This window comes from Cottoperca gobio, chromosome 23 (genome assembly GCF_900634415.1).
Source record: "Cottoperca gobio chromosome 23, fCotGob3.1, whole genome shotgun sequence".
NCBI lineage: Eukaryota > Metazoa > Chordata > Actinopteri > Perciformes > Bovichtidae > Cottoperca > Cottoperca gobio.
In genome coordinates, this window is record NC_041377.1 from 3027846 (window position 1) to 3052500 (window position 24655).

Here is a 24655-nt window from a genome sequence, read left to right on the forward strand (position 1 = left end):
CTATATAGATATCTAGATAGATCTATCTATCTAGATATCTATATAGATAGATCTATCTAGATAGATAGATCTATCTATCTAGATATCTAGATAGATAGATCTATCTAGATATCTATATAGATAGATCTATCTATATAGATATCTAGATAGATCTATCTATCTAGATATCTATATAGATAGATCTATCTATCTAGATATCTATATAGATAGATCTATCTATCTAGATATCTATATAGATAGATCTATCTATCTAGATATATCTATCTATATAGATAGATCTATCTATATAGATAGATCTATCTAGATATCTATATAGATAGATCTATCTAGATAGATAGATCTATCTATATAGATAGATCTATCTATATAGATATCTAGATAGATCTATCTATCTAGATATCTATATAGATAGATCTATCTATCTAGATATCTATATAGATAGATCTATCTATCTATCTCTATATCTATATCTATCTAGCTCTTACAGCCGGGAGACAGAAGAACGACAGGAAACAAACGTATCCACCTTCAGTTTATGTTCAGTTCAGCCCTGTTAGTACTTCACAATACTGTCAGATACAATATACTGTATGGCACACACTGATAATGGACCAATAGCTTGACATTTCAAAGTGTACATTTCAAAGTCAAGACAAAGTACAGGGACATAATCAACATATCGTTATAAACACAGACTATACACGTGATGTTTTCTCCTATTTAATATCCATTTTGCAAAGTTGTCACCAGCAAAACGTCTAATTACAACAATCTCTGTAATAATCACATCAAACATTTAATTATAACAGAACTGTCATTTTCTCAAGTCCTCACCTTTAAATCAAAAGGTCAAACCGTGTCAAAGCCAAGGAGGAAGTTTTATCGACAGCTCGTTTGTGTCGGACACCGTCCGGATCCTTTGTTTTGATGTCATCCGCGGTGCGTGTCCACGAGCTGATGACCTCCAGCTGACCTCGTGTGCCGGCAGCGTTCCTCACATCCACACAGACAAACATTTCAGTCTGAACAGCTCGGGTAAGATGACGCAGTGACATACCAACAAGTAAACTTTAAGTCTTTTTGAGAATGAATCCTGCAACAATGAGCAGTTTTAGATGAATGAGAAGGATATTTTTTTACAGGTGGGGGGGTGAGCTTTCAGAGAGGACAAGCGGCATCCTGGTCTCCTCCAAAGTGACGTGGCCTCTTCCAGACCTCCTCTTCTCTGATCTGTTCTTTCCCCAAACATAAGCTCCGCATCGCAGCCACAGGTTGGACCAGGAGAGGGCAGCTGGATCCTGAATCACGTCTAGTTCGCAAAACCTGCAGGAAAGAAGAAAGATAACGTAGAATCTGCAGGAATCCATACTAGATTTAATATACATTTACTTATTCCCTCTCATTTGCACTATATTTAATTGATGAAGCATTTAAAAAGGTATTTGCTTTGTACGAGTTTAAAGAATGTGGGTGTACTCACTCACACGATTATTGTACTAATCAACATATAAGATGAATAAACAGCGATTACTCACTTAAAATGCAAATTCATGAGCAAAAAGGCACATAAAAATCATTTATATATGCTAAATCTATTACCTTTAAAGTGATTATAATTAGTGGAGTAGTAATTATGATTATTTAGTTTGAATATTTTACGCACAGGTTTATGTGATGATGAATATGAAGAGAAATAAAGGAGAAATCTGGACGTTAAGGTGATGAAATATTGGTATTTTGGGAACAATTTTAAGAAAACACACGATTATTACTTGGTAGCAGTAGCACGATGCCGATGTTACCGATTTATCACCGCTGCTATAAACAATATCACACTCAAAATATGACCCTTACCTCCGTGTGCTTCATCATCACCAGCTGTTATATGGCGTTATTTCCGCTCTCTGTGGGGAAGAGAGAGAGATACGCCACTTCAACATGGAGAAGATACAATAACTCTGACACTAATGAACAGCAGGTGGCAGCATTACATAAAATGTATTGTTGTTTCTGGACAGGTGTCACTCTTCATCCTCCCGAGGGACAAGATGAGAACACATCACATTTAAACTTTATCTGCCGTTTGATGAATCCCTAGTTCATGTACATGTGCGTCTCTTCCTCGGCTCATTGTCCTTCCCTCTCCGCTCTCTCGGTTGATAATGGCGTCTTCCTCCCCGTCTTCCTGCGCCGGTCGATAGGGTGGCTGTGATTCATTTAGACAGGCTGGCAGCAAGCTGTGTAAACATCCATTAGTAATTCATGACTCTGTCCGGCGTCCCCCCGGCTTCAATTAACCCTTACTGTTGGTGCATTCTTCATCTTTCTCCATCTGTGTCTCTCCTCTCATTGCCTTTCATCTCCGTCCTTCATCTGTAGTCTCCTCCCCTCCCTCAGCGTTTAAATCATTCTCTTCGGGCCGAGTGCAGTTGTCAAATCACCCAACAGAAGCAAGCAGGTGGTGTGTAACATCCACCTAATGCATGAACATTAATAACTTACTGCTGGTGGGATGTGAACTGTCTTCTTATGGTACTGAGCTTTAATGGAAAGCCTCATTTAGCACTTGAGCCTCATGACTTTTAAGAATTATAATAATATCCTCGATTCAAAAGTGGAATAAGAATCAGAGAGCAGATCGTCAGGCCAGCGTCCAAATCGATTGTTGTTGCTGATACTTGTTAAAAAGTACAAAATCTACTATTAGTCTTCTGGTGTTATGACTTCTAGGACTTCAAATCAAATGTATTTATATAGCCTAATATCACATTTGTCTCAGGGGGCTCGAGTGTGAACACTACGGCTGAAACAACTAGTTGATCAATCGATTGGCTTATGTCCCTTTAAGGCAAAGCAGTGTTTGCTTGTGACCTTTCGTCACTATAAAGCAACGTTCCTCTCAGATTCATTCATCTGAGCAAGTTTTAGAGTCCTGAAGTGGTAAAACTCTCCACTATTTCCCAATAAGAAGCAAAGATTAGAGAAAGGCCAGCAAAAATACATTTGTTTTAGTTTTATCTTGGCGATAAAATGATGGCCCTTACGATTACCTCTGATGATTCTCTGGAGCAGTAAATCAAAAGCAAATGAAACGACAGAAGTTACATTTTAAGTAACGTATTCGTTGCGTCGCTATTATTGCAGATTATCTGAATCCCTTTGGCGATTTAAATGCGTTGTCACGATTGTTTTTGGGAGCTTGACCATATAACTGCCTCAGAGCCGAGTACACAACAGTGGAATCGTTGTTCCTCCTCTCCCTGACACTGCCCATGTCCACCCACTATGAGCCATGAAGGTATCATCCTCTTACTGTCTCCCAGCAGCTCCTCAGACATCAGACTGTCCTGACGGTTCCCCAGGACGAAGGCCAGGAAGGAGAGGATGAGGGCGTCCATGATGCCCATGATGGCCAGGATGTAGGCCCAGCGCACCGAGCAGGCCCCCAGTGTGTACTTGTCCGTCTCCTCGCCACACATCCGCTTCACCTCGTCGCTGTCCCAGCCGTCCGGGTAGATCATGCAGCCCAGAACCAAACATGTACCTGCAGCAGCGGGAGAGAACGATGCGTTAGTGTTCAAGGGCTTAATTGGCTTCCAAGGGAGGACTTTATGTTGGATTTGGGAACTCTGACAGAGATGTGAGGAAGGAGGCAGAAAGACAGTGAATATTATTCCAACATGTCACAGCACCATGTGGTGCGTCGGGCTGCCTTCATTAACCGTCTGCTGCACAGCTGACTGATAGACTGAGCTGTTAGAGAGCAGACTCAACTAACAACACTTCTGCTGGCAGCACGGCGCTGCTGTCATTCACACAGAGCGAGGACGTCTGAACGCAGGGTACATCGCATGGTTTGGGTTTGTGAAAAGTTGAAAATAGAGAGAAATGCCGTCACCCAAAGTTACACTTCCACATTGCTTTGTTTTGTTCAACAAACCCCAAAGTTAAACATTAAAAATGTAAAAGAGAAGCAGAATATTCTCACATTTGAGAAGCTAAATTCATAATGTAGAAGCTTTTTATATGTTTTGTAAAGTAACTATCTAGTGGCATGAAAAGAAAACACATTTGTACTTGAGTAACTTTTCACTGCTGCATTCAGGGGCCTCACAAGTATAGGTACTCAAGTATGTGTGTGTGTGCGTCAGGTTGACTCACTAAGGTGAGCTGCCAGCAGATTAAGCAAATGGATAATCTCCGGCAATGTCAGAGACTTGTCCTTTCTTTCTCCCCCGCCCCCCCCCTCCCTCCTGTTGCTCTCTTTGTGTCCACCATAATGAGAAAAGATAGTTTATCTTTATAGTCTAGACAGAGAGCGAGGATGAGCGGAGCCCACACGGGTGTCTGTGTCAACTCTGTGTTTCCGTTAGTCATGACTTAAACACAAACAGCCACCCCTCTCACAGTTGCACCAATAAAAGCAGCAACACACTACTGTAATAATAACCCGTATTGATGTGAAAGCACTCAATCCTATCCTACGCCTACATTTCCCAGGAGGCACTGAGTCTATTGACTTTCCTGCAGCCTTCCTGAGTTCGGAGATCAATGTTCTCAGAGCCAAGGGGAACAGAAACTCTTTAAAGCAGCAGCAGGTTGTTGTTAATTCTTTATATTTTTTTTAATAGACACAACATGTTCCCCGTTTGGCGCACGAGGGAGAGAAAGTGCGATTCGTCTTTATTTTTTTTACTGTATTTACCAATATTTCTGCCACAGCTTGTACGCCTTCTGAATCACAATCCAAGAGAACTACTTTCAATATTTTCTAAACTCCGTAAACAACACCTCGCACACCATGCCAAACACCTCGCCACCAAAACAAAGCTTGAAAGGAAGCAGCAGAGAATGTAATGTGTGAAATTCACAAGGAAACATTTGGTGTTTTCTGCCGTCAACAAGAACGAAGATCATCATTTAGAAATGGGTACGTTTCCAGAAATGCTTAGTTTGTTTAATATAAGCTCGTTTTATTATATATCTATTTGCACACAGTACGAAATATAACGTCAGTACAACTAAGATTACATTTAGTGTTTCTCTACAGGGACAAACGGATTGTCAACAAGGCTCAGCTGACTATTTGGGTACGTAAACAGGACAGCTTAATAATAGCACTATAATGTGTTGTAAAGCTTTGACAACCCTGTACACGTCTACAGGATTATTCTTTTGAACTGTGAATGCTTAAGATTTTAATATCCGACTCTTCTGATCCGACTGTTTTTTCATGTTCACCAAGTCTCTCACACACACACACACACACACACACACACACAGGCTTTTCAGCTGCAATATTTATAGAAGGAGTTGAACTGTAAAGGTGTCTCAAAGGCAAATCTTAAATCTCTCACAGAGCTTAAATCGAGGCTTTAACTTCCAGCAGCTGCAGGTTTGATGCCACAAAAGCCAACGTGTACGTCTAACCTGAAGCTTTGCAAAAGGACAATATAAATGTTAATTCTTCTCATCTTTTATCTTTAATACCTAAAAGCTTCCTGCAAAAAAACAAAAAAGGTCCTGAATCTAATCTTTTAGCTTCAGACATGTTGTTTATTTTCTTTAGCTGAAGAACAGAAATCGTCTCTTTCCCCAAAACTGCATCCAAAAGTAATGAACTCTTCATCACAGAGAGAAGAGGAGGTCAATTACTGAGCAACGCTACATCTCGCTCTTTCATCTCTCTCTTGAGGCATGTTTTACTCTTTGGTCAAGAAGTCTTCTGGATTCCTCAACAGTTGTTTTGAATACATGTAATGATCGAGTGTTTTGACAGTAAAGTCGGATGAGAGCGTAAAAGAGAACGAGTGTTGAAAGTTAATGCAAACCAAGTTAATAACTTCTTCATCACTGAAAGAGGAACAGCAGCTCGTTCTGGTTGTAGCTGTATCCAACAGCGATGTGACGGTGTACTGACGTGTCCTGAGTACAACAGTCTTTAAATGCTGCACTAACTACAATATACAATATTGTGTAAAAGGTCGATCCCAGGGTCTTTAAATGTCTGGTTTTGTCAGCACAAAATCCAAAGATATTCAATTTGATATGATATAAAACCATTTTGAGGCTGAAAACAGCATTTTCTTCCATTTCTGCATGAGAAATGACTTTAAACGATTAACAAATTATCTAAATAGTTTTCCGTCGATCGATTTATCGATTAGTCAACTACTTGTTGCAGCTCGAAGTAATTTCTGGGATAAAATACCAAACATTAGCTTGTTTCTCTATTTTACATCATTATATATATATATATATATACACACATATATATATATATATATATATATATATATATATATATATATATATATATATATATATATATATATATATATATATATATACACACATATATATACATATATACATACACACACTAATAAGCTACAACTCGGAGGTCAGAGGTCACAGAACAAGTTTTCTTCTGATAAAAACTCTCTCAAACATCCCCTTCATGACTTTAGATGCCCTTGATTTCTCTCTTTTAACAACACACACACACACACACACACACACACACACACACACACACACACACACACACACACACACACACACACACCTTGAAGGCTTCCTAGCTGACAGCTGTTGGCAGACACACCGGGGACCATCAGAGTAGGAGGTGTCATAATATAAACACACACACACACACACACACACACCTGTCTACTTTATGCAATTCATGTTCCTCTAAACGTCACGGTTATTGAGGCGGAGTGAGTGCATGTGCAGGTGTGTGTGTGTGTGTTGGAGGTACAGAGAGCTCATACTGTATGCACTGAGCATCAGCAACAAGGTGGATCATGGCAAATTATATTAATGGAAGTTAATTGGGGCAGAAACGGGCAGATGCAAGAAGGTGTGAGGACAGAATACCTCCGCCCCCTCTTACTCCACCCCCTGCCCTGATCCCTTCTGCTCCACAGAGTACTCAGTGAGCGTGTGTGTGCGTGTGTGTTGGGAGATAAGGTAGAGCCATACACCACACCGCGCCCCCCCCATCCTCATTAACACCTCTTGTATTAGCTGTGCTATCGACTGCTGGCACAACAGATTCATTGGCTGCGCTGAAGTCGCTGCACTTGTTTCACAGACTCACATGTTGCGTGATAAAGATATGCACAAACAGCCCGTGAATGTAAATTAAAACATTAGTTTCTCCTCACTTAACGTTAAGACGAAGCTTAATGGAGAGAAATGACAGATTAACAGATTAAGTTTGAGCTACTGACTCAGCTCATATACATGTATATGATCAGGGATGTTTTAATGAAGCATCGTGCTTTATTCAGCACTTCAGAGGGCTCATGAAAAGACACATTATTTACAATAATACATGTGTGTTCATCAAAGATTTAGATAATAATTACAGGAAAATACATAATTAATCCAGCCACATACTGGGAAAACATTCTGTAAAGCACACTGGAGCAAAACAAAATAATACTTTTCATACCCCAAAACTAATCTACATCTTGTTTTAGAGATCCCACACAGACTGAAGTCGGGAGTTTAAAAATAAAAAGATAAATTACTTGCAGTGTATTAATTGTTAATTATTGTTTGAGAATGCTTTTCCCAATCCCAACATCACCAGGAATAAACCTCTGGTGAGGAAATACAGAATACTGTATGTATGGGCCTAAAAGATAGAAGCATGTTTACATGCAGAGGGTCTAGAAGCACTGGAATAAGTCTTATACAAATATTATCCTTAAAACGTCCGAGAGCCTCAATGAAAAAATACATTCAATAATTTATATATACACATGACCCAATATTGAAATATACCAATCTACCAACACTGGCTATCATTTGCAAGCATTGCAACGATACAAATCAGAGGATAATATCTTGTTAATTCAATTTAAACTTGCCTGCTAACACTGTAATCCTCACAAGGAGCCGCAGTGCTCAAACTATATAGTGTTCAGCGGCTCTTCTCTGCACTAAGCTCAACCTCAGCATTTCATTGTGATTTAGACACCGACTGGGGTCACTCCTGGCCGCTCTGTATGCAAGCCAGCACTCAGGAGAAAGAAAAAAAAAAGATTTCCGCACTCCACCTCCTACAACAACCATGTTTGTTTTGTCACTGTGGATGACGAGAAGGAGAAGGAGAGGTGAGGAAGATGAGGCACAGAGTGAAGAGAGAATAAAGACAGGAAATGAGGAGTGGCTGCTTGTGAAGAAGGGAGGAGAGGCAGACTACAAGATCAGGGCGAGGGTGAGATTATTAACCATTATTAGTGTCAGGACGGGATCTGAAAGTTATTGATTTTGAAATACGTCTCATTGTCAGGTGTTGATTGAACATGAAGAAAGGGAGGGACTCGGCTGGAACACGCGTTACAAGGTTGGAATCCCAATGCGCCTCATTTGAGACATGAAAGGAATGAAAGTGGCCGTTTAAAAACGCAGCGTCCTCCATCCGATCAGAGAATGACACACAGACCGAGAAGCCACACTTCAAAGACATAAAGCAGACCGGCCGTCAAGTCAAGGCGAACAACGGGCAAACTCTTTGTTTTACTCCCCGTGATGACCTCGGCCATTTGGCTGTCCCTCTTTTAAAACGTATTGAAAAGCTAAATAAAATTTTACTCCGTGTCAAAGACGAGCTAGTTTGGGGGTCGTCCCTGGAGAAGAGAGTGCCGTAAAATTGATTGAGGATCAAATTTACAATCTAATTATCTCTGAGCGGCGAGGTCTGCATCGAGTGCAGGCCAAACAGAAGCGTTCATTTATCAAAAGAAAGAACCGCAGACCTTTCTTCAAGGATATACACACACACACCTTTATTTGCTATAAAATAAAATCGAATGAAGAGCTTCTAAACTGTGATATGCTGTAGCGTCCAGGACCATAATATTATCCTTAACCTGATACTCCACAAAGTATGAAATGCTCCTTGGCGTTGCAAGTTGCAGCTACTAGGCTACTGTAGTTAGGAAGACAGTTGCACAAAGGCTAACACAAAAGACACCACTATCTCAGCACGTCAACATGTGTGGAAATCTAAATATTGACAGTAACAGTTACTAAGCTATGATTGGACGATCCCTGTTTAGGGGTGAACGATGCTAAAATGGTAAATAATGTGAATTAATGTAATGAAAACGGCTCAAAGCCTGATGATGTGAGAATGTGTCACCAGTGTGTGAGCAACATGTAAACACCTCCCAGTGGCCCTTTCTAAAAACAAAAACAAGAACGCCGCAAAAAAGCCTTTTTATTCTAGTGATAATCTGCATAAAAGTTATTCTGATAATCCTCCAGGGTAGAGTAGTGTTTTTCTCCTTCAGATGCCTCCTCTTGCACGAGCCCCCCCTGCTGCCCTTACAGTACACAGAAGACGACTTCAGAAGTTGCATCCAAACACCGACTTGGTGCCCGTCTCGTTTGAAGTCGGTCCTAGTTGGAACAGAGTTTTTCAAACGAGCTTTAATCAAAGCAAAGATTTCTTCTGAGCGCAGAGAGTATGTTCGCGAGCGGGAGGTCTGTGCCCCACGCCGAGAATCCAATCGGTTGTTTGGATGAGGCAGAGATGCTGCATTGCCATGGTGACGGCTGCCTACTGATATGTAGATTTGTATGGACGGGTGTCAGGGATGCTCCAACACCTCAGTGCTTGGGTGTGAAAGTGCCTCCCATGTCCTCTGAGGATTAAATCCCCCCGCCATATGTCCACATGAGAAACAGATGAGTCACGTACAACCGTAATCTGAAGCAGCCTTTGTGACAGTACGGGAGGACTCCCATCAGTGGGGGGGATTTAGAAACAGTTGTTCCCATTAATTAAAGCCCCCACCAGTGAACCTGAGGAGTAAATCTGCCAAACGAGATCCACGCTGCATCCCAGAGAGAAGAAGAACACGCGTTAAGCCTTGTACTGCTCGCTGCCAGTAAAGATAAAACCCTCCTGCGTTGATCATTGCTGTGCAGCTCAGTGTGGTCATGGCTCAGCGATTGACATTCGAGGAAAGAAACTTTTTATTGCCTCACTCGGAGGGCGAAGAAATGAATCGATGATCGTTATGTTACACATTCGATCAATCACAGTTTTAGTGCTCTCTCTTCTCTTGGCCTCCTCAGATGTTGGCGACGGCGTTCTTGAACACAACTTTGGCAGAATCTTTAATGGTTGTCCTTATTTTCTCTTCCAAAACCGGCTGCCTTTGAAGTCGAGCCGAGGGGATTGATCCACTCCGTTTCAGTAACTTCTCTGATCTGCGGCAGAGAATACATGTTCTCCTCCTTTCCTTTTCTTTCAAGTATCCCCCTCCTTCTTCTGTCTCGCTCTCTTTCTGCTTTAATGAAGACTGAAAATACAGAGCTCTGTCTTCCACCTGGCAGCGAGCTGGTAAGAACAATGGAGGTACGGAGAAGGGTCAACAAAACCAGGTTCGTTTAGTAGCCGTTCTGGAGCTTTTGTCCCAATTTGACACACACATCATGGACTGCTATATGTAAACCTTTCTTTTCTTTTCGGAGCATATCTTTTCATACATTTTGGCTCAGAAGTTGAGACTGAAAGTGCGTTCTTGACCTTGGAAACAGCAGTTGACGAACTCACCACGAGCTGTAGATCCCAAAGTCTTCAAAGATATAAGATGTATGTATAAAAGTAATTCCTTTTGATGGAAGGATGCAGCCGTATTAAACCACTTCATCACATGGAAACCTTTGAAGAAGTTTTAGATCCTTTGATATCAGAAACAAGCCTTCTTCTTTCTTCCAGGGAATCTTAGCAAGTGACCTCTTTCTGTTGTTTCAACAGCAGTCAAATCATTTAATAAAAACATTCAGACTTTAGATTTAGCGTCTTTCAGATGCTCATCATATCTTAAATAGCTCTTTGTGGCGTTTATTTACCTAGTTTACCCACGGTACGTTTGAACCTCAGGTTCTAGGGACCCGCACAGACACCTCCCCCTTCAATATCGTAACATGAAAACCTCTAGTGACCCCTCTAGTATCTTTAAGTCTACCGCAGCATAAGGTAAACAAACAGAGAATTATATTAAATGTGCATCTTGTATGATAGTAGGAGTAACGCTGCTTCACTGTTGCATTGATGCGAGAGGAGAAACCCTCATGTTGCCACTTGTCATGCAGCTGTGATGCTTCACCGCTCTGACCTGCGGTTTGTGACCTGAAGCAAGCGGTTGGGCTTTGGGGAGCGGCCAAATTGGCCTGAACCTTGTTCTTGAATCCCAGCAGGTGCCCATGGAGAGACCTTGAACCTCACTGGGGGGCGCTTTAGCTCCCAGATCGTGACCTTATCCTTTCGGCATCTTCTATAAGGACCCCGCTGATCTCGGGAAGTTCACCTTGACGATCTCTTGGAGAGAGTGAGAGTGCTGTCAGACGCAGCAGCAGCGGCAGCACGGAGAGTTTCCATGGCAACCGGCAAGTTCGGAGGGAGGACGAGCATTAATGGGCGCCCAAGATGGCTGCGAACATCACCGAAACAACACACGTCGCCTCTCTCGGAGTCCGTGTTCTCCGATCTGTGACCTTCAAAGAAAACCGTGACTGTAAACAAACGCACCGCCGAGCAGAAGCGACACAAACTAACCCAAAAACTCACACACACACACACACACACACACACACACACACACACACACACACACACACACACACCTGAGGAAAGAAACACTTCAGTCGGACCTGAGAGAGCCTCCTCTGAGTGCAGGGAGGTGTGTTGTTCCTCTGGTGTAATCATAAGTAAGTCCACAGGGATGCAAACACTCCCCCAGCTCACGCTTCTCAACTCCCAAGTTTATCAGATAACAACCCTCTGTTGTGGCGCTGCACGAGCTGCGGCGCCTTTTGATGTCCTCTGAAGCTCAAACCTCATTTGTATTCTACTTCTGCCCCCAGTTTTTTGTACTTTTCTTTGATTCAGTCCCTCCCGACAATGTTTTCCAATGTTACCATTGTTAGTCATGTTTTCCCACACAGCATGGTTCCCTCCGATGTGCAGCTCAATACCACAGTTGTAATCGTCGATGGATGCAGCAGCCGTCTTACTCTGATCCGTGAACCTATTTCGCTTCAGTTTGTCCCATTCAGAAGTTATTTCAGCAGTAAACGTTTATTACAGTCGTCATGTCTCCGATCAGTCAACCCGACGCTGCACTTAAATCTTCTGACGCCACAGACGGTCCAGCGGAGTAATATATTCTGGATGTAACGTCTGTATGATTGCTAAAAGGCTGCAGTCATCAAACAGCTTCCTCGTCTGACACGAGGGTATTGATTGATGAGAGGATGGGATGTTGGAAATGAAATGTCCTGCTGAGAAGTAGATCTAATGGATACGAATTTTGTTTTGGCTCCTTAGGGAGGAAATGTGGTTACACTTTAGACCTGCAAAGATGACCAGAACGAGGGATTTGTGGGCCATTTATTAAATATTAAGGAGGAGGAGAAAGCAGAGAGAATATAATATATAGAGATTGAACACTAGGCTAAATACACAGTTCAGGAAGTACGCTGGATTCATGTAAAGTGCTAAGTTTTTATTATCCACAATCTTTAAATTCAACACTCATAGGTGCCTTTTTATGTACTTTTTCATATTTGTGTGTCCAAACTAACTTTGTTATTAATTATTTATTCATATTCTATTGGACAGTGTGAACTTATTCTTCCTTTATGTTCCAGTAAAGCGTTTTGTAAATATCAAACTTGAACACTGCTGGTGATAAGCTGGTCCGACAGCAGGGACACATCACAAGTCAAAGTGAAATACCACTAAGAATAGAAATAGGATTTGCACACAGCTTCGGCATATCATAATAAGCAGTGACATGTGTCAATAAGAATCATTATAAGCCAGTGAGACGTATGACAGGGGAACATGAGCGATACCAGACACAAAGATGACATACAACTATGTTCTCATAGTGTCATCATGAAAAGAGTTCAAAGCTGAGTTTAAAACTGGGCTTTGTGGTGCAACCTTCACAGAGGTGTCTTTTTCTATTAATCAAGGAGCATCATTCACCCCAACCCTCAGACAGTGACAGCCAGGTGTCATAACAGAAACTGATATATGATGGAAACCCTGGCCTGTGCGTCAGTGAAATGAGCATCACTCAAATGCACAGGCAGGGACACACGTGGGCTTGTCCGAGGCAGAAAGTTTCAAATGGGTCAACGTGTCCTTGTCCGGCTGCCTAACTCAGGAGGAGGGGGATAAATCAACCGGCTGCCTTCTCCACGCCAGCGCAGTGATCAAGAAGATAACACCCCCCCGATTGGAAATCTATAAAGCCTGCCCCTCCTCCGGGAAACAGCTGAGCGGCAGAGGAGGAGACGTATTGACGACAATTTGAGCGCGCCGTGGAGGACACAGCTGCAAAGCCAAACTTTTCTGTGGATGTCACTTTTTGAGCCACAACAAAGAACAAAATGTGGCCTGCGACACACGAGAGAAGGCCTGTTTTTAACCTTTCCCATCTTGGAAATACCAATTCAAGATTTGAACCAGGGAGTTGGAAAGCGCTCTCTCCCTGCCAGCATGAAAATAGCCGAAACCGGCCCCCAGACACGCTGGTGAATTACAAAGCTTAGATCATTAGTAGCGAGGAAGAGCTTCTCAATAGGGAGTAGTCGTATAATTATTTAACATGGTGCATCGTCTTTCCCTGCACAGTAAATATCATACAAACATGACGTCTTCTTGTTAATACAAACAACATCTCCCTTTTCTCTAGTGAAAACACGGCACCTACTCGTCGCCTGAGGCTGAGATTTATTGTGCGAAGTTATTTTCCCCTCTTAGCCCTTCGGTCCTAATTAAGAAGAATTCAACAGGCTTCATCTTGTAATTATGAAGCCGGGGAGAGAGGGGCTCGCTCTGGGCCGAGTACGTATACGAACAGATCGAGGAGGATGTTACTTAGCTATTTTTGCTGCAGTCTTGTGTTTTATTTGTTTTAGTGTACGTGATTCCATACAAGCTACAGGTTCATTTGCATTCTGGAGAATCAAATGTAAATGAGGATATTTCAGAAAAACTGCACGACAACAGAGACCCGACACACTTTCACTCACGTCTGAGGGCGGAATGATTTATTCACCAACAAGCGGTTGTGTTTGCTTGTATTATTCATATCGAAGTGACCCGCTGCAGAGAGACGGTGACGACAGCATTTAATCTGTGAGGTTGTTGCTAGAGGGACGGAGAAGCAACAAAGTCACTCGCCAGTCGGTTTTGGCGTCCGGGGGTCTCGTTCCTCGCATTCAGCCTGTCACATCCCGTCACAGCAAGGCAAGCCTCAGAGCTCAGTCTTGTGTTTAGCTCTGACGGGAAGCTTCGGCAGAACTTTCCGGTCGTCTGAGGTTATGAAGAGTCGTCGGTGAGAAAGTGTCTTAAGCGTTCCAGGACCAGGCTGCAATCAGACTTTCTATTCCACCATCCTGGTTACAATAATTACATTACTCCTGGGGAGACGGCATAATTAAATCCTAATGAGGCGTGGAAGACTTGAGTGCTGTGCTTGACATGACAGTCTCCACTAACAGAGGTGCTGAGCCTTCAAGGAGCCGGATGGGAACAGAAAAAGCATCCGAAACCCACTTTTACACCAAACCTGTTATCCAGGAAAAACACTTCTTTGCTTAATACCTCCGCCGAAAAAGGGTTCTGTGTTTGTCAGCAGAATAACGGAAGAACTACGAGCCCAGGGTGTAGCACGGGCCTGGGAAGAACCCATCAAATGTTGGAGGGGAACCCGAATCACAGGGTGGATACACACATTATTTTTAACTGATCAAAACGGCCTTGGCGGACGTCTGCACCTAAACACATCAAACGGGCACATCAAACTTTGAAGAGTAAGTTAGTCAGTGTTATTCTGGGGCTTCCCGTAAGACTCAAACGCAGCAGGAAGAACAGAGTATTTTGTTTTCCTGCGGGACGAGCTTATGCTTCTTATGATTATCGCTCTCCCCTGCTGGGGGATTTGTCACTGATCCCTCGAGCAGCGGGCAAGCTATTTAGTGCTGCCCCCCTCCGGGATACATAACACAATAGGATAATACAACAGCAGATTGGAAACACCATTATAGAGGAGTAAAATAACAGAACATCGACGCTTCTGCTCGCATCAGTGATACTCCCACTCAACCGGTCTGAAACACACCGGCTGAATAAATCTCTTGTCTTTCATACGCACAGACACGCTGTTCAACAACACACCAGGGATGTTAGACTCAGAGCTGACTTCCTCTCCTCACGCCATTGAGCGCTCTCATTTCCGCCCAGATCCCCTGCTGTGGGCTCTCCCGCTGCTCAGTAACTAGCACCTGATTAGGAGCGTTATTAAGCCCTATAACTTCAGCATATACACATCCTGCGGTGACTCCTGGAAAGACCTTGTTATCTCCCCATCAGCTCCCTCTGTCTGGCAACTGGACACTTTCCCCATCATCATTCCACCAATTTAAAAAAGGGCACCACAGCTCTAGGAAAATGCCAACGGACTTCCACTTCTTTTCCCAGCGAAACATAGGAGAAGCAGGCACATCTCATGAAACATGTATGAAGCCACACTTCTGACAAACGCTGCAGAAATCAGGGCTACAGGCTGCCTCGAAGAGACACGTCGCTCTTTAGACTTTTGTGTTGCTTCATGCAAGCAAATTGAGGGTGTAATTAGAGGTTCATCTCTGACACTTTTTAATGAGCAGCAATGCTGAGGAATTTCCCTCAGCAATCTCGTAACAACAAGGACATTAAACCAGCTTCCTCACAGTTGGTTTAATGAAGAGGTAATGGAGCCTGTGAGGTCTCTGATGCTTGTCCCCATAAAGCAACTTTCTATAACGAAGCAATAAAAGTGCGATTAAGTGTTAAATAAGGCATTCAAAACAAACAATCAGAGAGCACAGACGCCCACAGAGGCCACACTGCTCTGATGATAGAAAGGGTTTGCAAGTAGACACCAGTAATGGACGGCCATCGTTTTTGGATCATATCAGATCCTCGTACAACGACGACCGAGATACGAGTGTTAAGATTTATCCAAGTTGTGTAGCAGCAACTTGCATTTCAATTTTACATCATGGCACAGAATAAATATGTGCACATAGTTTGATTAAAGGTTATGGCAAGTTTCTGTCAAACAGAAGTCAGTCATTTGACAGCCAATTATAGAAAAGACTGTACGGCATGTCAAAGAAATAACTTTCCACACAGGATTATTGAAATAAAAGAGCTGACTGTCGCTAAAACACACACACACTAGATATGAAACCACACCTTTCATATTAAATCTACTAATTTGATCCATTGTTAATATACAAATATTGACTTGTGCAGCTTTAATCATTCATTGAAATGTGTACAAACCTCTTAGAGATATCGTTCTAACAGACAAACAGTACCAAGAACATGACTTCCTGTATCAGTCAAACAACAACGGTGGCCTTGGTGCCATTATATTGCGTTTCGAAGAACGAGGGACTCTGGATGTCATTTTCATCTGTCAGCCCCAACAGTTTCTTCTTCTTCTTCTACTCGTCTCACATAATCTCCATCCCTTTGCTCATTCCGCATCCTAACTACTCTGCAATCAAAACTGTCAGTCACACTTAAGGCTCTAAATACCTTGCGATTCCCCAATCAGACACAGCACCACTCTCGCTTTACCTGGAACAGGCTCCAGGCGCTCCTGCAGCCCCCATCTGTCCATCATGTCTAGGCTAATAAAAGACTAAATAATCATCACCTGGGGATGACATGTTATTCATCAACAAGCTGCAGTAACTGGCTAAAATATAATGTGACCTTGACGACGTCGCTGCAATATTCATCACGCATTTCTGTGTTCTCATTGCCGTGTCGATCTACCTCTTTGGTCTGGACTGAAAGATTTCAACTATTGGATGGATTGCCATGAAGTTTTAGATTTTGGTCATCACTTAACTTTTTATCTGACGCCATCATCAGGTTTAAAGTCGTCCGATACTACAAATACCTGCGAAACTTAAGACATTCCCATCGGGATCAACTAGGCTACTTTGTGTTTAGTGCTAATTAGCTAATGTTGGCATGCTAACTCACACATTTCAGATGGTGTCATTGTAAAGCTGTGCAGAAGTAACATGACTGTAGACTTTATATGTCTTTATAGCCTATTGTATGCACATCTGAAAAGCACTTTGAAAAAGGTCAAAATGTAAAAGATATGCGATTATTTCCTCAAACTCAAGGTCAAATATACATCAGGTCTACAGTTAAGAGGCCTCGTAATCCTGGTTAGAGAACGCGGCAGCAGCTTGTAGCCCTGACCGCACTGTTACCTGTGAAATTGTTAGTGCACATAAATGTCAAATTCCTCCGCTGGCGGCAGCAGATTTGTAAGCAGCTGACTTCAAGTCCGGCTGTGACCGCAGCATCTTGGACACAATGTTTGATCTCACTTCTCCACCAGACTCCACACCCCATAAAACACTTCACCCTCTGGGACACCTCATACACATGGACACATGGCCTCGCCCACGCCGTGTTTAGATTTATCGTCTCTGGTGACAGCTCTATAAGATTGCTGATCATCTGAGTGGGAGAGTTTAAAGGAGACATTTCAAGCTCTTTTTTTTGTTTAAAGGGGCATTTACTGAGATTGTTATTATTCACAGAACAACCAAATATAGTAATATACACGTAACCTTATATATATATATATATATATATACATACACACACACACACACACACACACACACACACACAGTGGATTTAACTAAATTTAATTAAAAAACAACTTTCTTTCCACATTATATTGCATTTTGCAGACACTTTTACCAAAGTAAGAGTTGTTTATGCTTTACCAATTAAAATGTCAATAAATGTCAGTTATCAATTGGCTTTTATCAACTCTTCTTCTTCACCATAAGGTCTATTGTGCATCTGTTCTGGAGCTTTCAGTCATATTGCATGATCTTCCAGAGCAGATGGAGTTTGCATAGTTACGTTGTGCCTACTTATGACGGTAATAAAACAATAACCAATAACATGGAGGCTCTGTCTGAACCAAGACGGCAAACTCTTTATTGCTCCCACATTCATTACGTCACTTCTTTCGTTCTTACCTTTCACAATAAAATCCCAAGACAAACACTGCATCGAGAGGCAACTCAACTAAATATCTTAGATTATCAAATAATTGTCAAGCACTTTAATAACTGGTCTTAAAAATAAAAAGATTGAGATTGGAAGTTTATCCTTGACCGACTCACCACAAGGTCCATTTAGTTTAATTAAACCTGGACAAGAAGTCCTTCAAGTGCTCAGAAAAATGGAAATTAGACCATTTTCAGCTACTAAATGGACCGTACTGTATACTTAGATTGTTTTAATGTAGACTGTAACTCAGGTGGGGCAGCCAAACAAATTAAGTTAAGTTAGTTAAGTAGAATGTATATACAAAGATTCAAAAGCTTAATTCTTAAGGAACCAAAGAAGCGGAATGATAAAGTGGCTCATGATTTCATTATGCGTCCAGCGTTTCCTAAATGTTTCCGTTTATATGAAAGTGTCAACTTTAAAAAAGGCTGATCGAGGTCACCGATCGGTTACTGTGCTTTTAAAATCCTCAACAGCTAAAGTCGGTAATCCATTTTCTTAATCCTCAGTATCAGAATTAGTGTGTAGTTTGAGACCAGTGAGCTCCAGCTGACTGGTTCACTCTGCATGGGGCGACATCCCTCGGTTTTTGTTTATGATTCTGTCGTGATTTTTTTTTTACCTCGTGTAAAAAATGACCGTCTGTGAGCTTTAAAATAAAAAAATAAAAGAAATGTTGTCATTTGGTGCAGCTGGGAACCAGCAGAGCACTTAACTGACTGGAGAGAGGGAGTTAGGGAAAAAAGGGCTTAGGGTTTCATCTAAAAACTCAATATTTTTTCCTTTTTCTCCGCTAATAACTTCTTAGGTGTGTGTGTGTGTGTGTGTGTTATGTCTGCGTCTTCGTCTCATGTGTGGTCATGTTACATCACTGTAAAGCCTCTCAGACTCTTCCGGTCCTTCATTATACGCGCGAGAGAGAGGATAAAGCCCGGGCCGATGTCTTTAGCTCCCTGCCTTAAATCCAGACCATCTCAACTACACTGCGAATGTTTACACAGAGCTCACATCAATGTGCCTTTTTTTATTTTAAGACTAGCTTTGATCAGCAGCCAATTATTCCCCAGCAGACTCTCGCTTTTAATTATTTAATGTATATTTTTTATTGGGACAAGTACAGAAGTTATAGCATTTATAATCATATAATATAGCTGTTCTGGAGCTTTTGACCGTATCACATGATCTTTAACATCACATGGATCTTTCAGTGTACTTTGAAGACTTCTGTCTTGAGATTGAGATTGTTTTCTCGACTGTCTCTAAGCTCAAGAGAGAACTTTGAACCTCAGCTTTTGAGCGAACAGTGAATCAGGATTCAACAGTTGTAAGTAAGTAAGTAAGTAAGTAAGTAAGTAGGCCCAGTGTGGTGGGCTGTGCAGAATATACAATTGAAAATGTACTTATGTCACAGTAGTAAGGCAAACTATAATAGACAATTCTGCACACTCTTAAGTGCAAATATGCAAACGTGCAAAGGATTCAGAGGACAAGACAAGAAGAATGGAAATTTGAACATCTACAATTCCACAATATTCCTGGGCGAACTCCCCCTGCTGAGGGAAGATCATGCGGCATGATCAAAAGCTCACATGGCACACATGTAGAAGAGATATCTCGCACCACAATGTGCACTTTCTGACTCTAAATACAGGTCGGACTGACAAAGATGAAAGAAATTAAAGCGAATAAAAAGAGCAAATGGCAGGAAATACCATTCTTATGCATCTTTAGTGTATATAGAATATGACGTGTAATTTGTGTTTTTTTTAGCTTCAAATCAAACAAAATGAGTATAAATAAGTAAACGTGACTTCTTGTTGGATACATGGACAAAAATAACACAAGCAGTATTTCAACATAAAGATTTCAGCTTTCAAACATTCCCTGGATCCCTTTTCATTATCTATCCCGCTCCTCTGCAGAGGCAGTGATAGTGTCTGTGTATCTTTCCTCTCCAACACTATGTGACGGTGATAAGCAGCACGTACCGGTTCCACTTGACATCTTTCTGAAGAGGTGTAAAATTGAATAGTGCACAACGCGCCGAGCATTCTTATAATAACATCAGTCAGTCAGACGCTTTTATCAAACGGTGTAATCATGCATCAAACATGAGGCAACCAGAGCGTTTGTGTTCTCCATCACTCTCACGGCGCAACAACAACAACAACAACAACAACAACACACAACTGAACGGCAGCACATGCAGCCGTCCCCTAATGGAGCACTTCCTCCTCCAGCAACCAAATGGACTTTTTAAGTTTTGGCTCTTAATGCGAGACCACTCAGCGCATCGTGAGGAAAGCCACTTACTGCACAGGAAGCTGCTGGTCAGACAACCAGGAATTGGACCCGGCTACTGATTCTATGCATTTCTATAGTTTTACAGCTACAGAGCATGTGCAGCTGTTCATGCCATGGTAAACTTCATGTGTGTGTGTGTGTGTGTGTGTGTGTGTGTGTGTGTGTGTGTGTGTGTGTGTGTGTGTGTGTGTGTGTTTGTGAGATCCAGAAGGCCATCATAGCTCTGGAGACCATTCAGTTTTCCTTATCAGTGGCACTTTCTGGTATGCTTTAAAAAAAAAAAAGAGTTTATAAATTGTAACTAATGGATTTATTAATGCCAAATAAACCACTTATCTATGGTTTTATATTTAAATAATAAGTCGGTAGCTGTTCTGGAGCTTTTGATCATGCCGCATGATCTAATAAGCCACCTTGTAGGTCTTTAGGTTGTAAAGAAATCTGTGTGGCGTCCTTAATTAAGTAAAATAAATAAGGAAAAGTCAAGATAAAACATCGTGTTGCATCCAAAACAGTTTCCTTGGCATAGATTCCACAAGTCTCTAAGGGATGAATTTGTGTTTTGATGCATAAGCCTCCCGCAGGTGTTTATCCATCTATGTGACTGTGAACGCTGCAACATCATTCTCATGCTTTGTTAAGTTGTATAAGTTTGTAGATGATCCCACATTATCAGGTCGGATTTTAAACAATAATGAAGCAGCTTTCAAAAATGAGGTTTCCTCCCTGGTGGACTGGTTTGCAGCCAACAACTTGCATTTGAATATTTCCAAAATAAAAGCAGTAGCAGTGGGTGGACTTCCACTATAGCCTTAGTGGCCATCTTTCTAAATTCAGCAGAGAACTGCAGATGTTCATGCAGAAAAGAAAAAGGTGGGAAACACAAGAGAAAGACATAAAAGTTGTCCGTTGGGCCAGATGAAGGCTCGGTCTGATGAAAGACGGGAAACTACTGTGAAAAGTTATGCAAAAAGTTGTGCGCAAGCTTAAAAAAAACAGAGTGTGGCTTTTACACATCCGCAAAAGGAGCATAAAAACGGCTACATCGTTACAGCAATCATCATTATTCTTTGTTATATTTCATCTACCAGAAGGCAGAGCTCATCAAACATTCAGAACATCCCATTGTTGGAGATGAGTGCTGCCTCTGAGCTCGATGTGCTGCCTTTGATAGCACATCACAGAAGCTTCATACCACCTGACATGACATCAGACAGGGAGGATTTTTATTTTATTTTTTACAATCACGGTGGGATTTCAAGACTGCTTAGAGAAAGAGAGCACCTCGATATTGGCTTTTTAAGTTGCCTAGAAAACCTTTAGATGGTGGATTGAACAGCAGCCTCACCGAGAATGAGAGATTATATGAGACAGTCGTACTGAATGGTCTGTGAAAAAAAAAGCATGTGATGATCAATAAAAGATGATTCAAAGTCCAGAACTATTAGCAACATGTATCAAGTACTAGTGTTGCAAGACAGTTGGCCCCATGTGGCTGATATATTATAATACATAACATTATTCGCTATTTAATACTGATATTAAGCTAAACATGCATTTGTTTTTAACTGACAACAAAGCAAATTGAATAGGTCATCTTGGGCTTTTGGAAATTGTGACTGACATTAGTTAATTAGTTAAATATTTTCTGAAATGTAACTAGTAACTACAGCTGTTAGATAAATGTAGTAAAGACTCAAACTACCAGGATGTGCCCTCATCAGGACTCTGAACGAGCTCTTCATAGTGCTTTTCCACAGCTGAGGAACTCTGGATACGCAATTTGTTTTCTATGAAATAGCCTCACAGCTGGCCAATGGCTGCTAATGTCTATAACTAATCAATGGCTTGTGCAACGAGGAACTACATTGCAATCTGCGGTTGCTATTTAAAGCTGAAAGTGGTAATCAGCAGGCTTTTGTGACACATGTTCACCCTGAATCAGAATAGATATTTAGCCGCTGTGTGTTTCTGCATGACCAAAACCAAAGCGCACTCTCTGCGAATGTGATCGTTATTGATTGTGACGTTTAATTCTCATCCGAGTACAAGCTTTGTTTAACAAGCAGGCATCTATGAATATGCAAGTGATGATGCTTTTGTACCATTGTTATTTATCACTTACACAAATGATCTCCCCTGAGCTTTAGCCAATTCAAATGTCTGTACGTTTGATTTAAAGATTCAGGCCCATGAATATAAAAACACCTTTAAAAAGGTTTCTGCTTGATGCTAGAGGTTCGAGGCTACATTAGCTGCTACTAGCATGGGTCGAGGTGCATTGTGGGTAATGTAGGTGCCAGGTTTTGACAAGGAAGAAGAATGCGTAGGATAAAAAAAAAAAAGACAGGTTCTGCCGCATCAATTTTTATTCTTTTTATTTTTATACTTTCTATCGTGAGTCTGACAATGGAGGAGTCAGTGAGTACTCTTTTAAAGTGATTAAGCCGGTGGAAAATAACTAATTGGTGTTAAACGCAAACAAAACCAAAAGCCTGACATTAGGTACAAGAGGAAAAAAGTCTAGTTAACATAAAGAAATGAAGTGAAACTACTTGGACTCAAAATACAAATTAATATGACGTGGACCTCTCATATTACTGACCTTTATTAAGCTTCTTATTCTAAAGATGTTCTTTAAGTTATATCTCAGTCTGATTTGTAGTCATATCAGTTATTGCTGTGCAGCTGTGCTCCGAGAGATTCAGACAGATTGCATTAAAGGGAGCAGAAATGATCTTACAGCGTGGGTTTCAAATGGGAGCGAGTTGTGTGAATATTCAACACCATTGAATTGTACTATTAAAAGATTAAACAGTTTAAAAGGCCAATACGCATTCAGAACAAACTGTTATTGCGTGAGATAAACGCATCACCAAAATGTTCAACACGTTTATTATAACTGTAGAATATAATATTCCTTGTGTGCTATAGTCAAGGTGGAGTATTTGTCTATATGAAGGTATAAGATCCAAATAAACAGATTTATTTATTTAATTTCTCATTAAAATGTTCTTTGTGTGCGTTTCTTGTGAAATAGTATAAAAAAAGGGGGGGGTTGAAGACGTTCTGTTCTCATTAAGAGAAAAAATAATTTACATATTTCCAATTTATGCTCCTAGTTGCCCGTTTCTAGTCGAGTTAAGCTTTTATACCGACAGTCATGTTCACTGAAGTTTACCACATATGTATACGACAAAATTCTGCATGTGCTTTGGAATATATTGCATTTAAAATAAGGGATTTAATCTATCAATAGGCCATCAATTCAATGATTGTAGAATTAAACTTCTTACTCATTTGAGCTTCGCGTATTCTTAACAGAGCTCAAATGACTATTATTGGAGTCTGAAAAAGACTGTGTGCATGTTGAGCTGTAGGGCTGCAACATTTCATTTTCATTATCGATTAATCTGCCGATTACTTTTCTAGATTAATCATTTTGTCTATAAAATGTCTGAAAATCGTGAACAAGTCAAAGAGCCAATGTGATATCTTGTTTTGTCAATCCAAAACCCAAAGATATTGAGTTTAATATAATACCGATTAAAGAAAAACAGGAAATCCCAATATTTGAGAGCAAGTTCTACCATTCTTGCATAAGAAAATGACTTATTATGGAATTAAACTCTTAGTTATTTGAGCTCAGATAAGTATTGGAGTCTGAAAAGACCAAATTAATGTTTAGGTGCATACTGTGCATTTTTAGCTGTTTGAATAGCAAACTTTATGGAGGTGGGGAGATAAGGGGTAGACCTCTTCTTACAGTAATTTAGCTCCTCTACACTGACACACTTAAGTGTTTTATGAAGTCCAACCTGTAGGCTAGTCAGAGTCTCCTACCTGCAGACAGCTGCATCCAGCCGCAGATCTTGTACACGGTGCCGGTGCTGCAGAAGAAGAAGAGCGTGAAGCAGCCGATGCAGGTGATAACCAGCACCATGGACATGCCGATGAAGAAAGAGGCGGCCTTGAACGCACCGGAGGGGATGGTGCTGAACTCGGTAAAGCTGCCCTGACAGGTCAAGTCCCGGGACAGCCCGTTGCCGATGCAGTAGTGGAACAGACCGAAGTAGCCCGCCTGCGGGGTGTCCATGCCGTCTCCGATCCAGTACGGCTGGATGAAGCACACCACGTTGACGATGGCGAAGAGGATGGTGAAAATGGCCCAAAGGACGCCGATAGCGCGGGAGTTCCGCA

At 41.4% G+C, this 24655-nt stretch overlaps 1 protein-coding gene across 1 annotated transcript in view; it reads right to left on the reverse strand.

Moving 5' to 3' along the window:
• Positions 1 to 519: 519 nt before the first annotated feature.
• The window catches only part of lhfpl3 (LHFPL tetraspan subfamily member 3), a 25075-nt gene continuing 939 nt past the window's right edge, over positions 520 to 24655 (reverse strand). The window contains exons 1-4 of the mRNA XM_029461881.1: positions 24299 to 24655; positions 3314 to 3544; positions 1855 to 1904; positions 520 to 1323 (exon numbers count right to left, since the gene is read on the reverse strand). The exon at positions 24299 to 24655 is cut by the window's right edge and continues 939 nt beyond it. Of these exons, the coding sequence (XP_029317741.1) occupies positions 1882 to 1904; positions 3314 to 3544; positions 24299 to 24655 (611 nt within the window). The 3' untranslated portion in view covers positions 520 to 1323; positions 1855 to 1881. The remainder of the gene's footprint in view (positions 1324 to 1854; positions 1905 to 3313; positions 3545 to 24298) is intronic.